We start from the raw sequence: 13813 nt of genomic DNA on the forward strand, positions 1-13813 counted from the left end.
TGTCTCATCAAAGCTAATATTTTAATTATAGATGACAAGGCATTGTATATGAACTTAAGAAACACAGGTCAGTCACCTTGAGGCCCCACTGACTCATTTCATGTCACCAGAAGAATCCTTCCACCACTGAATGACTCACCTCCTCTCCATCTCCTTACATGGGAAGAACAATGCTTCCCTCCTCTCTCATGGTGCAAGAGTAAGTGGCTTTATTTTGTTAAATGGCTTTGAACTTGTTGGATGAAAGGAGCTATATAAGTACAAAGGAGAAGCAAAGGTGTTTGGGCTGGGGAGCTAAATTAAGACTGATTGAGATTGCTCTTTCTTATTGGGACCCACTCTTAGATATGTGTCTCAGGGATGCATCGCCTGTGCCCACACAGCTCTACACTTGGGAAAAGAGCAGAGGCACAGGGGAGGGGAGGGGAGGGGAGGGAAGGGTGAACAGCCTCTGACCTTCCAGAGCTTCCTACGAAGCAAGTCCTGATGGCTCCCAAGCAAATCAGTCCTGTTTGCAGAGACAGTGGCCAATAGCTAGGTTTCCAGGCTTGAAAGCAGTTGGAGGCACAGCAGCCAGGTTCTGACTTAAAACCATGGAGATCCCTGAGACTTGGGACTGTGGTCACTCCTGCAGAGGATGGGCTAGACTTTGTAAATTTCTCAGCAAGCTACTCTGATTCAGAGAGTTCAAGGGGTAGAGAGGGAAGACAAGAACCAGCTGCTGGATTCAGTGTTTTGGCTCTGCTTGTAGTTTCACTGATTAATAAGACCTAGAAAGCAGAAAGTCATCAATTTGAGGGGCTAGAAGACCCTCTACAACCATCTTATCCAGTTCCATCAGACACCTAAGTGACTTCCTCAGTGTCTTCACCATGTGGTTATAAAAGCCCTCTTTGAATGCTTCCAGTTATGGGGAACTCACTACTTACTACTTGGCCAATTCTGATGCTGCTTTCTGGAGACATGCTCTTTTTAGCCATCACTGCCGAAATATGGAGCTTCTGGTTCATGTGTCTTGGAACCAGAAGACAGTTCTGGAGAATCCCAGGGACGGGGGAGCCTGGTGGGCTGCCGTCTATGGGGTCACACAGAGTCGGACACAACTGAAGTGACTTAGCAGCAGCAGCAGATTGATATAGTGATCAGCTCAGCAATTACCATTGCTCAACATGTTCACCACTAACTCAATGGGATCAAGAGTTCCTCATCCATGAGATCAGGGGAGTAAGGCCCATCCCTTCTGCAGTGATCTCACTTCCCAAACAAACCCCCTAACAATGGTTCTTAAACTTGATTATGCATAGAATCACCTGGAAGGCTCAATGAAACAGACTGCTTACTCAGAAAGCCTGGGGGTGGGGCCCAAGAAGATGCATTTCCACCAAGTTCTCAAATGATGCTGGTATTACTGGTTGGAGGACCACAATTTTAGAACTACTGTCCTAAATTTTCTCATGTTTAATTTTTGCCTCTTCAAAGCTTCCAAAGTATGGACTTTGGATATAGTTCAAAGAAACTGGGCTTCAAGCCTTGATTCAGCACCCCCGCTAAAAATGGTAATAGCCACTCCCTCTTTGCAGGGTTTTTGTGGGACCCTGTGTCCCAGTGTTTATAAAGCCCCAAGACGATGCCTTGCTCATAATGAGCATGTGATCACAAAAACTTACTTCAAGGAAAGTATTCTGGAGGGACCAGCAGAAGTTCTGATCTGAGTTTTTCCTTTGCTCAAGGACCAGCTGGCTTCATCCAGATAAAAAGGTGGGGGCATGGGGGGTGTTATTTAGTCTGTATGTTTGTATTTAGCTCTGCAGTTTGGCTCTGTGATCAGGCTTGATCAGGTCAAGAGCTAGGTATTTCTCCCCTGTGCCATTTTGCTGAACTTTCATATTTTAGCCACAGTCCTCACTGGCTTTGCCCTCTCCCAGAACCACCCTGTGAGTAAACCACAATCTCTGCTTCTACACGAATGTCTGGCTCAGGGAGCTCCACAGCATCACTCTCAGCATCACTCAGCATGGGATGAAGGAACAGACCCGCAGGCACTGGGCTCTTTATGCTGCAGAAATGAAGTTTATTAGCAAATTAAAAGCAAGGTCTGAAAGACCAGGAGGCAGCAGAAGAGAGAAAGTAGAGCAGTCAGGACACTCTGAAAGGAGGAAGGACAAATCCAAGGGCCAGGGCTGAGTGGCTGGACCAGAAAGCCCATCAGTAGAGAAGTTCTTCCTGCCTTCAGTCTCCCCATAGGCTGACTGGGGCAGAAAGGCCTGGGGTGGCAGGCCTGGGGGATGGAGCCAAGGGACTACAGGCATTTGCCATTTTCTGGCTCCTCCAGGTGAGGAGTAATTCAGCATCGAGGTGATGAGCAGGACCCAGCAGGCCCAGAAAGGCAGGGAGAGCAGGAGGTACAGGCTGAAGAACCCACACAGGTGCTGGAGACTGGGGTTGCACACGGGTTGCAGGGGAGCCTGTAGAGAGAGAGAAAAAAAAAGTGTTTAAACATTGGCATGAATTGTGGTGCTGGGGAAGACTCCTGAGAGTCCCTTGGACAGCAAGGAGATCAAACCAGTCCATCTTAAGGGAAATCAACCCTGAATACTCATTGGAAGGACTGATGCTGAATCTGAAACTCCAGTATTTTGGTCACCTGATGCAAACAGCTGACCATTGGAGAAGTCCCTGCTGCTGGGAAAGATTGAAGATAGAAGGAGAAGAGGGGATCAGAGGATGAGATGGCTGGATGGCAACACGCATGCAATGGACATGAACTTGGGCAAACTTTAGGAGATGGTGAGGGACAGAGAGGCCTGGTGTGCTACAGTCCATGGGGTCACAAAGAGTTGGACACAACTGAGAGACTGAACAACAAGAATGAATGAGAAGTGCATGAAAGTCCAAAATAAATACACTTTAGAACTGGAAGAGCAGGGGATTTCTCTTGTGGTTCAGTAGCTGAGACTCCATGCTCCCAGTGCAGGGGGCCTGGGTTGAAGCCCCGGTCGGGGAACTGGATCCCACATGCTTCAACTAAGAGTCCTCATGCCACAATGACAGATCCCACATGCCACAGTTTGAGATCCTGCATGCCACAATAAAGACTGAAAATCCTATGTGCTGCAGCTAAGACCTGGTGCAGCCAAATAAATTTAAAAAGAATTGGAAGAGCAAAGCGGAGCTTAGGCCATACAGGTCCCTCTAAGCCTAGAAAGGGGAGGGACTGTTCCGAGTTCTCAGTGAGGCTACAGCCAGAGCTCAGAGCGCCTTGTGCAAAGCCAGTGTTCTCTCCCACGAGGAAAGGAACACAGTGGAGAGAAAGGCAGAAAGCAGGTGGAGCAGGAACAGGCCAAGGCCAGCCACCCTCTCAATTTCAACACAGCCACTGGGGGCTTCCCAGGTGGCTCAGCGGTAAAGAATCCACCTGCAGGCACAGGAGGCCCAGAAGATTCGGGTTCAATTCCTGGGTCAGGAAGATCCCCTGGAGAAGGAAATGGCTACCCACTCCAGGATTCTTGCCTAGAGAACCCCAGAACCCAGAACCCCAGGAGCCTGGTGGGCTACAGTCCATGGGGTCAAAGAAAGTCGGACACAACTGAATGTTGAAACAACAGCAAAGCATTTATAAACACAGCCCCGACCCTGTTCCTGACTGCTCGGAGGGGTACACCATCTGTCCACATATGTCACAGTCCTACTGAGAGACTAAAAACGAGAGAATAGGTACCAGTGCTCCACGCAATATTTTTAAATGCTGAAAGTGACGCTCCTGGGATATTCCAGAAGGAATTTAGCAAAACCTAAATGTACTGAAGCCTGAGTATGTTAGCCCCGGTGGGAGTGACTAGCACCTGGAAACGTAACATGGATGGCGTGAGTTTCAGAATTGTTACACACCTTCCTCCATGTCCAAGCAGCACCAGGCTTCCTGGGGAGCAAGTCTGTCCTCAGAGGTAGAATCTGCAATGCAACTCCCTCCTTTTAGTTCATTCCCACTAAGAGGTCTCTGCTTTTACACATGATATTGATATAAACAACATCAGGCTACGTACTTGCAGTCCTCGTTTTCCAGAAGGTTCCGGTATGTGGCAATCTCACACTCCAGCCGGGCCTTGACATCCAGCAGCACCTGGTACTCCTGGTTCTGCCGCCCCAGGTCAGCCCGGATCTCAGACAGCTGCTCCTCTATGTTGCTGATGAGGCTCTGCATCTGGGCCAGCTCAGTGCCGAAGCGGGCCTCAGATTCACACAGTGAGTTCTGCAGACAGTCCTTCTGTGATACCAAAGAAAGAGGGGAAGAGATTAAAAGTCACGGACCCTGTCCTCAACCCCTTCAGACCATGACACCCCAAGCCGTCATTAGGCTCAGAGAGCAAGTCCTCAGCAGCAACAACTAACAACACGCTGTGGCTCTTCATCATAGACCCTAGAAGATGTTTGCAGAACCTCCCTCACTGCATGAATGTTCACTTCCTCAGCATCCACACACACTAGAGAGTTCTTGCAAAGGCAAAGAAAGTGAAAGTGAAAGTCACTCAGTTGTGTCCAACTCTTTGCGACCCCCATGGACTATTCAGTCCATGGAGTTCTGCAGGCCAGAATACTGGAGTGGGTAGCCTTTCCCTTCTCCAGGGGATCTTCCCAACCCAGGGATCGAACCCAGGTCTCCCACATTGCGGGCAGATTCTTTACCAGCTGAGCCACAAGGGAAGCCCAAGAATACTGGAATGGGTAGCCAATTCTCTTCTCCAGTGGATCTTCCCGACCCAGGAATCAAACTGGGGTCTCCTGCATTGCAGGCGGATTCTTTACCAACTGAGCCATCAGGGAAGCCCAAAGGCAAAGAAGTCAAGGTTAAAGCTGGGTCCTTGGACGATATCTAAGTGAGGCATGTACTGAACCTGGGGACTGCCCATGAGAAGCGGGAGCCCACCTGAGTCTTCCACGCTCCCAGAGGAACTCACCAGCGTGTGCTGAGCCTGCAGCTCCACCTCCAGGGTGTTCACTGTGCGTCGAAGCTCCAGGATCTCCAACTGGCAGCATTGCAGCTCCTCTGAGAAGGACATGGCCTGCAGGCTGATGCCTTCAGACTGTAGCACGAGCACACAGAGAAGTGATCGATTACCTCTCTGGCCAGATGCAGCCGGATCCCTCCCTGCTCCGCAGCACCTCCCTCACCTGAGTTTGGAACCACTGCTCCACGTCACGGAGGTTGGTCTCCACCATGGCCTCGTACTGGCCCCGCATCTCTTCCAGCACCCTGCCCAGGTCCACAGTGGGCTCCACGTCCAGCTCAATCTTGAGCTTATCTCCCAGCTGACACTTCAGAGTGTGGACTTCCTATGGACACAGGAGGACATCCCGTTGGTGGGGCTCCTGCTGCCCTCCACTCAGAGCCTCACCTCCTACTTCCCATTCGCTCCAGTGATTTCCCTGCACTCCTCTGAGGACGAGGCACTGTCTGCATCAGTGTGGTAGTTTCTGAAGCCATTCAGTGGGCGGGCTCCCCGTGAAAGCCAGAACTCCCCTTTGAGGCTTAACCACAGAGCACAAGTATCTACCCCGAGCAGGAGGAAGAGCCTCATTGCTTCCTCTGAAGAAGCCTGAATTCACCCCAGGACATCTCCATGTGCCACCCAAAGGGCCCCAGCACCTGCTCATGGTTCTTCTTGAGGCAGAGCAGCTCCTCCTTCCGGGACTCCAGCTGGGCCTCCAAGTCAGCCTTGGCAAGTGTGAGGTCATCCAGCGCCCTGCGCATCCCGCAGACATCAGCTTCCACCAGCTGGCAGAGGGAGTGCTCCGTCTGGAACCTTCACCAGGGCAGACGCAGGGATTGGGGTTAAAGAGAAGAGGGCCCATGGGACACAACCCACAGGGTGACTCGCTGGCCTTCTCTCTGCTGTCCAGTCGTGAGTTGGCATTGCCTGGGTCGTGTGCTCACAGAAACTGCAGGGTGATTCTCACTCATTCAACACTAAGCACCTAGGACAACCAGGCAGAGCGGCCGGTCCTGAGGATACCAGCATGGCCCGCGGACACTGCTGCCCTCGAGGGAAGATGGCCAAAGGGGAAGCGGCAGAGTAGACCCTCATCTTCCATGCCCCCCGACTGAGATGGACCTTGGACTCTGTCCCAGATTAGGAGCCAAACCGCCAGGATGGGAAGAAGCTTCTTTCACCCCGGGGGAGTGAGGCGTCCACAGTGCCCAGAAGAAAGACAATAGACTGTAACGTCCTTCCTGCTGCCCCGCTGGACCCTCTCAGGGAATGTAAACCCTCTGACCTCCACATGGCTCCAGGCTCCCGATTTCTATCATGAATTACTAGAGCTCACAAATTGGTGGAGCTGCATTGCAGAGATACATCTTTTACCAAGGCAGCAGAATTTCCTACAAAATGACCTCGGATAGGAAATGAGGGGGCGAGTTCTGGTTCTACTGCTCAACAGCCATGTGACTTCCAGTTGGCAAGTTCCCTCAGGGCTCTGGGCCCCATGTCTTCAGAAAGCAGACACCAGCACTGCCCTGCCCGCCTCACCGGGGTCTTCTTACACAGAATCAAGTGGAGGAAGCATTTCAAATCACACTGTAAACTATAATGGCTAAACAACTGCAGAAGGTCAGGGGTGTTTTCTCAAGACCTTGAACTTAATGCCCTCTGTTTATGTCAGCTGTAACTGTTGGTTTGGGCCCTTGGTTGATTGCATCTCTGATGCCAGGTGCATCACCAGAGAGGCATCAAGGTAGGCATCTGGATCCTCCCCCAAGCGTGCTACCCCAACTCACTTGGTCCTGAAGTCATCTGCAGCTAGTTTGGCATTGTCTATTTGCACGACCAGCTTGTTGTTCTCAGATTTGACGCACAGGATCTGAGGAAAGAAAGCACACTCAGGGATTCATTTATTCCCAGAGTCACCTATGGCCTCAGTCAAAAGAAGAGCCATTGGCTGGGTTCAATCTACAACATCACCTTGACAACACAAACTCCCAAACGTGTGAGCAATGCTGCTGTGGCATGGAAGGGGCACACGCAAGAGGGTACATGGCAAAGGGGAACGTGTAGAGCCAAAGGAAGCAAGAGGTGGGAGATAGTAGTAAACTGAACACATAGCTAAGACTTATTATTTTGCCAGATCTGAGGCTTAATCTGATATAAACAAGAAGAGCCAGAATCTAGGCCACAGAACAATGGGCTGGTTATGAAAGTTTCAGGTAAGATGGGATCCATTCTTTTTTAACTTTTTTTTCCTTGAAGTATAGTTGATTTACAATGTTGTGCCAGTCTCTGCTATACAGCAAAGTGACTTAGTTATACATATATATACATTCTTTTTTATATTCTTTTCCATTATGGTTTATCACAGGATATTGAATATAGTTCCCTGTGCTATATATTAGAACCTTGTTGTTTATCCATTCTCGATGTAATGGTTTGTCATTAGCCCCAAACTTTTAGTCCATCCCTCTCCCTTCCCGCCATTCCCTTGACAACCACTACTCTGCTCTCTATGTCTGTGAGCCTATTTCTGTTTTGTAGATAGGTTCATTTTGCCATATTTTAGATTCCACATATAAGTGATATGATATGGAATTTGTCTTTTTCTGACTTACTTCACTTAGTGTGATAATCTCTAGTTGCAACCATGTTGCTGGGAATGACATTATTTCATTCCTTTTATGGCTAAGTAATATTCCATTTTGTATATGTACATCTTCTTTATCCATTCATCTGTTGATAGCCATTTATATTGTTTCCCTGATTTGGATATTATAAATAGTGCCGCTATGAACACTGGGGGTGCATGTATCTTTCTGATCCTGAATTATATTTTTGTCTGGGTATATTTCCAGGAATGGAATTACTGGATCATATGATAATTCTATTATCATAATTCTATTCTGTTAGAATTAGTTTTCTGGGAACCTCCATACTGTTTTCCATTGTGGCTATACCAACTTACACTTAAGGTAGGATCCAGTCTTAATAAGTTGTCTCTACCACTGGTTGGTCAACCTCCTCAAAGTTCTTCTCTGAATCTAGCCATAGCTCCATGGCCCTTATTCTGACATTCTCTGTCTTTCTGTTTCCAAAACTAAGTAAGCTCTACAGAAGCATTCTATTTATAATTGAAGGGGAGAGCAGATATACATAACAGATCAATGCTACTGAATACACTGGCTCTTAAAGGACATAGAACATATATCCCTGACCCCTTTAACAGCACCAGAACTTAACTTGCACTGTTTTTGCAACTACAATTGAAGAATTGTAAGTTATCATAAACTCAGAATCCCAGAGAATCAAATGCTGGATCTTATCCTTTACATATTCACATTCACCTTCACTCAAGAGACTCTCTTCCCCCCAAGTCTGGGGTTAGCAGGTGCAAACTATTATACAAAGACTGGATAAACTGTATAGCTCAGGGAACTATACTCAATATCCTGGGATAAACCATAATTGAAAAGAATATTTAAAATAATATAGGGACTACCCTGGTGGTCCTGTGGTTAAGATTTCTGCAAGAGGTGCAGATTTAATCCCTGGTGGGGAAGCTAAGATCCCACATGCCTTGCAGTCAAAAAACCAAAACATTAACAACAGAAACAGTACTGTAACATTTCAATACTTTTAAAAAATGATCCACATCAAAAAAAATTTTTAAGAATATTAAAAAGCATATATACATATGTATAACTGAATCACTTTACTGTACAGGAGAAATTAACAGAGCATTGTAAGTCAACTACACTTCAATTAAAAAAAAAAATCAGCTACAGCTAATCCCACCATCAGTCCAGGCCCTGAACATTTAGTGCAAAGGTCAGTCATGTAAAAGAGCCAGACAGTTAATCCTTCAGGCTTTGCAGACCATGAATCTCTATCACGACTACTGGACTCTGCCATTGGAGCATAAAAGCAGCCAGAGACAGTACTTCAGTGAATGAGCATGGCTGTGTACCAATAAAACTTTATTTACAAAGTCAGGCAAGAGGTTGACTTTGGCCTAAGAACTGTTGGTTGCCCACCTCTGATGGGAAGCATCACAAACCTCACCTTCTGCTGCAGCTCCTCGATGATGCGGAAGTGGCTCTGATAGTCCGGACACACGGTGGACTCAGGGCATTTGCTCAGCTCTCGGATCTGGCTCTCCAGCTCCGCGTTGTCCCGCTCCAGCCGGCGCACCCTCTCCAGGTAGCTGGCCAGCCGGTCATTCGAGAACTGCATGGTCTCCTTCTCATGGCTGTTGAAGAAGCCTTCACCGAAGGTCCCGCAGATTCCGATGTTGCCTGGAATGTCGCAGGTGCCCGGCAGAGGGCAGGCAGCGTTGCAGCTGTGGGGCAGACAGAGGCTGGGTCGGCCGAGGGGGGTTGTGCCCACTTGGACTCGGTTGGCGTGTGCCAGGGTGGCCGAGAGGCCCAGGGGGGGCGGCCCCGGCCTGTGAGAGCGGCCCACTGAGGAGAGAACTGCAGCTGATGGAAGTCATGGCCAAGACTCTTGCTTTGTCCACGGTTGGATTTGCTCGAGTTTGAAACCTCCCTCTTTCCTAGACCTATCGTGGGCGCTGGTACAAGAAAACTGGCGTTTTCCTCATGAATATGTATATGGATTCTTAAACAACCGCGCTATTACTCAGTTGAGTTTGTCCCCTGTAGAGTTAATGAGCTCATGAAAGAGGCCATGACCCACACAGCCTCCTCTGACCGCAGGGTCCTAGAAAACAGGGAAAATGAGGTCGTCTTTGAGCTGCCACGTCCTACGGCCTTTGTCTCTCACCCCTCTGTCCACTGATCCCTGTGAAGGCACGGAGAACCAGAGCCTCCAACAATGTCCTCAAAATTGCTCTCACTTCCATACTCTTTTCCTGCCACTGAATGTTCCCATCATGGCAAGTTTAAAATATTAATCCAGTGGGCACACTGAGAAAAGGAAAAAGTCAGGAGTTCATTTCAGCAGATTGGTGTGGACTATGCATTGTGGGACACTGCTGGAGGGAGGGAGTTCTATTTTAATAAGAAGGATAAGAAATTTAGTGGTCTTGATATTAAAAAGGCAATAATAGAGAATGCTAGAAAATAATTTTTTAATTAAAAAAAATTCTTAAAGAACTATGATGATTTTAAGTAGAAGAAAACACACTGACAGACCAGAAAGACTTCATGGAAAAGGGAATAGTTAAATTATTTTTCTATTTATGTATTTTTGGCTGTGCTGGGTCTTCATTGCTGCATATGGGCTTTCTTTGTTTGGTGAACAGGGGCTACTCTTTGCTGTGATGTGCAGGCTCTAAGAACACAGGTTTAATAGTTGTGGTGCCCAGGCATAGTGGCCCTGTAGCATGTGGGGTCTTCCTGGACCAGGAATCGATCCCATGTCCCCTGCATTGGTAGGCAGATTCTTAACCACTGAGCCATCAGGGAAGTCCAATAGGAACATTTAAAATGTGTTTTGGGGACTTCCATGCTAGTCCAGTGGTTAATACTTTGCCTCCAAATGCAGGAGGTGTGGGGTTCAATCCCTGGTCATGGAGCTGAGATCCCACATGCCTCATGGCCAAAAAATCAAACATAAAACAGAAGAAATATTGTCACAAATTCAATAAACACTTTTAAAATGGTCCACATCAAAAAATAAAAATAAATGTGCTTTGAATGATGGCTTCCAGAAGGGTTGGGGGGAAGAGCATTTCTCATAGAGAACGAAATGAACAGAATGAAACACGTTTGAGAAATGGAAAATAGTCTACCTGTGTTGGCACTTACTATGAAGACTATATGCCAACACTGGAAAGTTGTGTTTGGTCCAGGTTGTTGGAAGCCGTGAATGCCAGGACCATTTCATATTTAGTCTTCAGTTAAGGGGAGTCAAAGACAGGACACTTGGCCTGGAAGCTGATTCTCCTCAGATCTAAGGAAAAATAAATATCCAGGTTCCTTTAGAATGAAAGTAACAGAAAAGAGATGGAAGTTTCCTACGTAAATATGAGGGGAAAACACTAGGCCAGACAATGAAAGAGAAACCTAAATTCCAAGCTGATTTTGGTGGTTGAAAACTGAATAACACACTTAAAAAAAAAAAAAAAGTTTTATTTTGTATTGGGGTATAGCCCATTAAACAATGTTGTGATAGCCACAGGTGAACAATGAAGGGACTCAGCCATGCATGTACATGTACCCATTCTCCCCCAAACTCCCCTCCCACCCAGGCTGCCACATACATTGAGCAGAGTTCCATGTGCTCTAGAGCAGGTGAAGGGACAGTTAGGGAGTTCGGGATGGACATGTACACTCTGCTGTATTTTAAATGAATAACTAACAAGGACCTGATAACACACTTCTTAAGAATCCATGCGCCAAAGTCAAATGAGAAATTAAAGTATTTTAAACTAGATTAAAATGAAAATACAACTAATTTTGGCAATTTAGACGTTCCCTACACAAGTGTAAAGCATAATTTTTGGAATTGGGGGAAAAAACTAATGAATGAAACTAGGTAATTCAAGATTCTCAAGAACTTAAATTATGCTCCTGTGTATTGGCGTCCATAGACTAATTAAGGTGGGCATGGTTAGTATTTTTTGATGTCTGTTCTCAGATGTCTCCCCCTGCTTTCTGGCATCTTCCCTTGTTAGACACTGGTCCTCTCATTGACTGACTTCTTCCTCATCTTATTTAAGAAGATATACACTCAAGAACTTTGATCTTTCATCTTTTGAAACTTCCTGTGTTTTCTTTGAAAGTCACTTACCTTGGTTGTCTGTGACTCTAGGGGACTCTAGAACAAAATTTGAATGTCCTTGATCTTCAGACACACTCAGAGGATCAGAAGCTCTATGGCCTCTTCTATTCCTCAAACAAAGTGTCCTGTTGTTCAATAACCCCTGGAAAAGGGCAGCCAGCCAGCTTCCAGGCTATGCTAACGAAGATGCTACCTTGACCCCACTCCTAAGATGAATGAATTCACCACGAGGGCCCCTGAGGCAGCAGTACATATTTTGCTGTTGTTTAGTCACTCAATCTTGTCTGACTCTTGCGCAACCCTGTGGACTGTAGCCCATCAGGCTGTTTCTGTCTGTGGGACTTCCCAGGCAAGAATACTGGAATAAGTTATCATTTCCTTTTCCAGGGGATCTTCCCAACCCAGAGACCCAACCCACCTCTCCTGCATTGGCAGGCATGTTTTTAACCACTGAGCCACCAGGGAACTTTAAAACATGGACTCTCCAAGCCCAAAGAGATCTCAAAGTCCTCTAGTCTAGGAGCCTTTAGCATTGTGTGTGTATGTGTGTTTGTGTATGTGTGTTAGTTGCTTAGTTGTGTCTGACTTTTTGCAACCCCATAGACCACAGCCCACCAGGCCCCTCTGTCCATGGGATTCTCCAAGCAAGAACACTGGACTGGGTTGCCATTCCCTTCTCCAAAAGGAATTATAGAAAGAAAGAAAGTGAAGTCGCTCAGTCGTGTCTCACTCTTTGCGACACCATGGACTGTAGCCTACCAGGCTCCTCCATCCATGGAAGTTTCCAGGCAAGAGTACTGGAGTGGGTTGCCATTTCCTTTTCCTCCTTTAGCATTCTGCTGCTGCTGCTGCTAAGTCGCTTCAGTTGTGTCCGACTCTGTGCGACCCCATAGACGGCAGCCCACCAGGCTTCCCTGTCCCTGGGATTCTCCAGGCAAGAACACTGGAGTGGGTTCCCATTTCCTTCTCCAATGCATGAAAGTGAAAAGTGAAAGGGAAATCGCTCAGTCGTGTCAGACTCTTAGCGACCCCATGGACTATAGCCTACCAGGCTCTTCCATCCATGGGATTTTCCAGGCAAGAGTACTGGAGTGGGATGCCATTGCCTTATAACCTTCCAATTCATTGTCTCACCTACCACTTTCAAAGATGGCCCATCCTGTCACTGGCCACTTGACTCCTATAGCTCATGGTTTCCTAGGCTTTGTGCAAGGCACTGGAATCAAGAAATAAATATCTTTCCATCTGTTTGTATCATCTTCAATTTCTTTCATCAGAGTCTTACAGTTTTCAGAATACAAGTCTTTTGTCTCCTTAGGTAGGTTTATTCCTAGATATTTTACTTTTTTTGGTTACCAAGAAGAATTTTCTGGTCTTTCACTGTTAGTATATACACTATAGGAAGGCAAGAGTTTCTGTGTGTTACTTTTGTAACCTGAAACTTTACCAAATTTATTGATGAGTTCTACTAGTATTCTGGTAGCATCTTTAGGATTTTCTATGTATAGTATCATGTCATCTACAAACAGTGATGGTTTTATTTCTTCTTTTCCAATTTAGATGCCTTTTATTTCTTTTTCTTCTCTGATTGCCATGGCTAGGACTTCCAAAATTATGTTGAATAAAAGTGGTGCCAGTGGACATCCTTGTCTTGTCTCTGATCTCAGAGGGAATGCCTTCAGCTTTTCACCAACTTACCATATAGCACAGGGAACTCTACTGAATATTCTGTGATAACTTATATGAGAAAAGTATCTAAAAAAGAATGAATATATGTGAACGTATGAGGGCTTCCCAAGTGGTGCTAGGGGTAAAGAACCCGCCTGCCAAAGCAGGAGACACAAGAGACTTGGGTTTGATCCCTGGGTTGGGAAGATCCCCTGGAGGAGGACATGGCAACTCACTCCAGTATTCTTGCCTGGAGAATCCCATGGACAGAGGAGCCTGGCGGGCTACAGTCCATAGGATCGCAGAGAGTCAGACACAGTTGAAGCACCAACTAAACACACGTGCATGCATGTATAAGTGAATCACTTGATGTGTACCTGAAATTAGCACAACATTGTAAATCCAAACATTTTTTT

At 46.7% G+C, this 13813-nt stretch overlaps 1 protein-coding gene across 1 annotated transcript; it reads right to left on the reverse strand.

Moving 5' to 3' along the window:
• Positions 1-2064: 2064 nt before the first annotated feature.
• LOC109573303 (keratin, type I cuticular Ha7-like) lies at positions 2065-9477 on the reverse strand. Its single transcript, XM_019980466.2, is given in 8 exon segments — positions 2065-2465; positions 4044-4264; positions 4956-5081; positions 5170-5331; positions 5645-5801; positions 6776-6858; positions 9048-9416; positions 9418-9477. Coding segments are annotated over 8 exon segments (1299 nt in total). The 3' UTR covers positions 2065-2344.
• Between the last annotated feature and the right edge of the window lie 4336 nt (positions 9478-13813).

Source organism: Bos indicus, chromosome 19 (genome assembly GCF_029378745.1).
Source record: "Bos indicus isolate NIAB-ARS_2022 breed Sahiwal x Tharparkar chromosome 19, NIAB-ARS_B.indTharparkar_mat_pri_1.0, whole genome shotgun sequence".
Taxonomy (NCBI): domain Eukaryota; kingdom Metazoa; phylum Chordata; class Mammalia; order Artiodactyla; family Bovidae; genus Bos; species Bos indicus.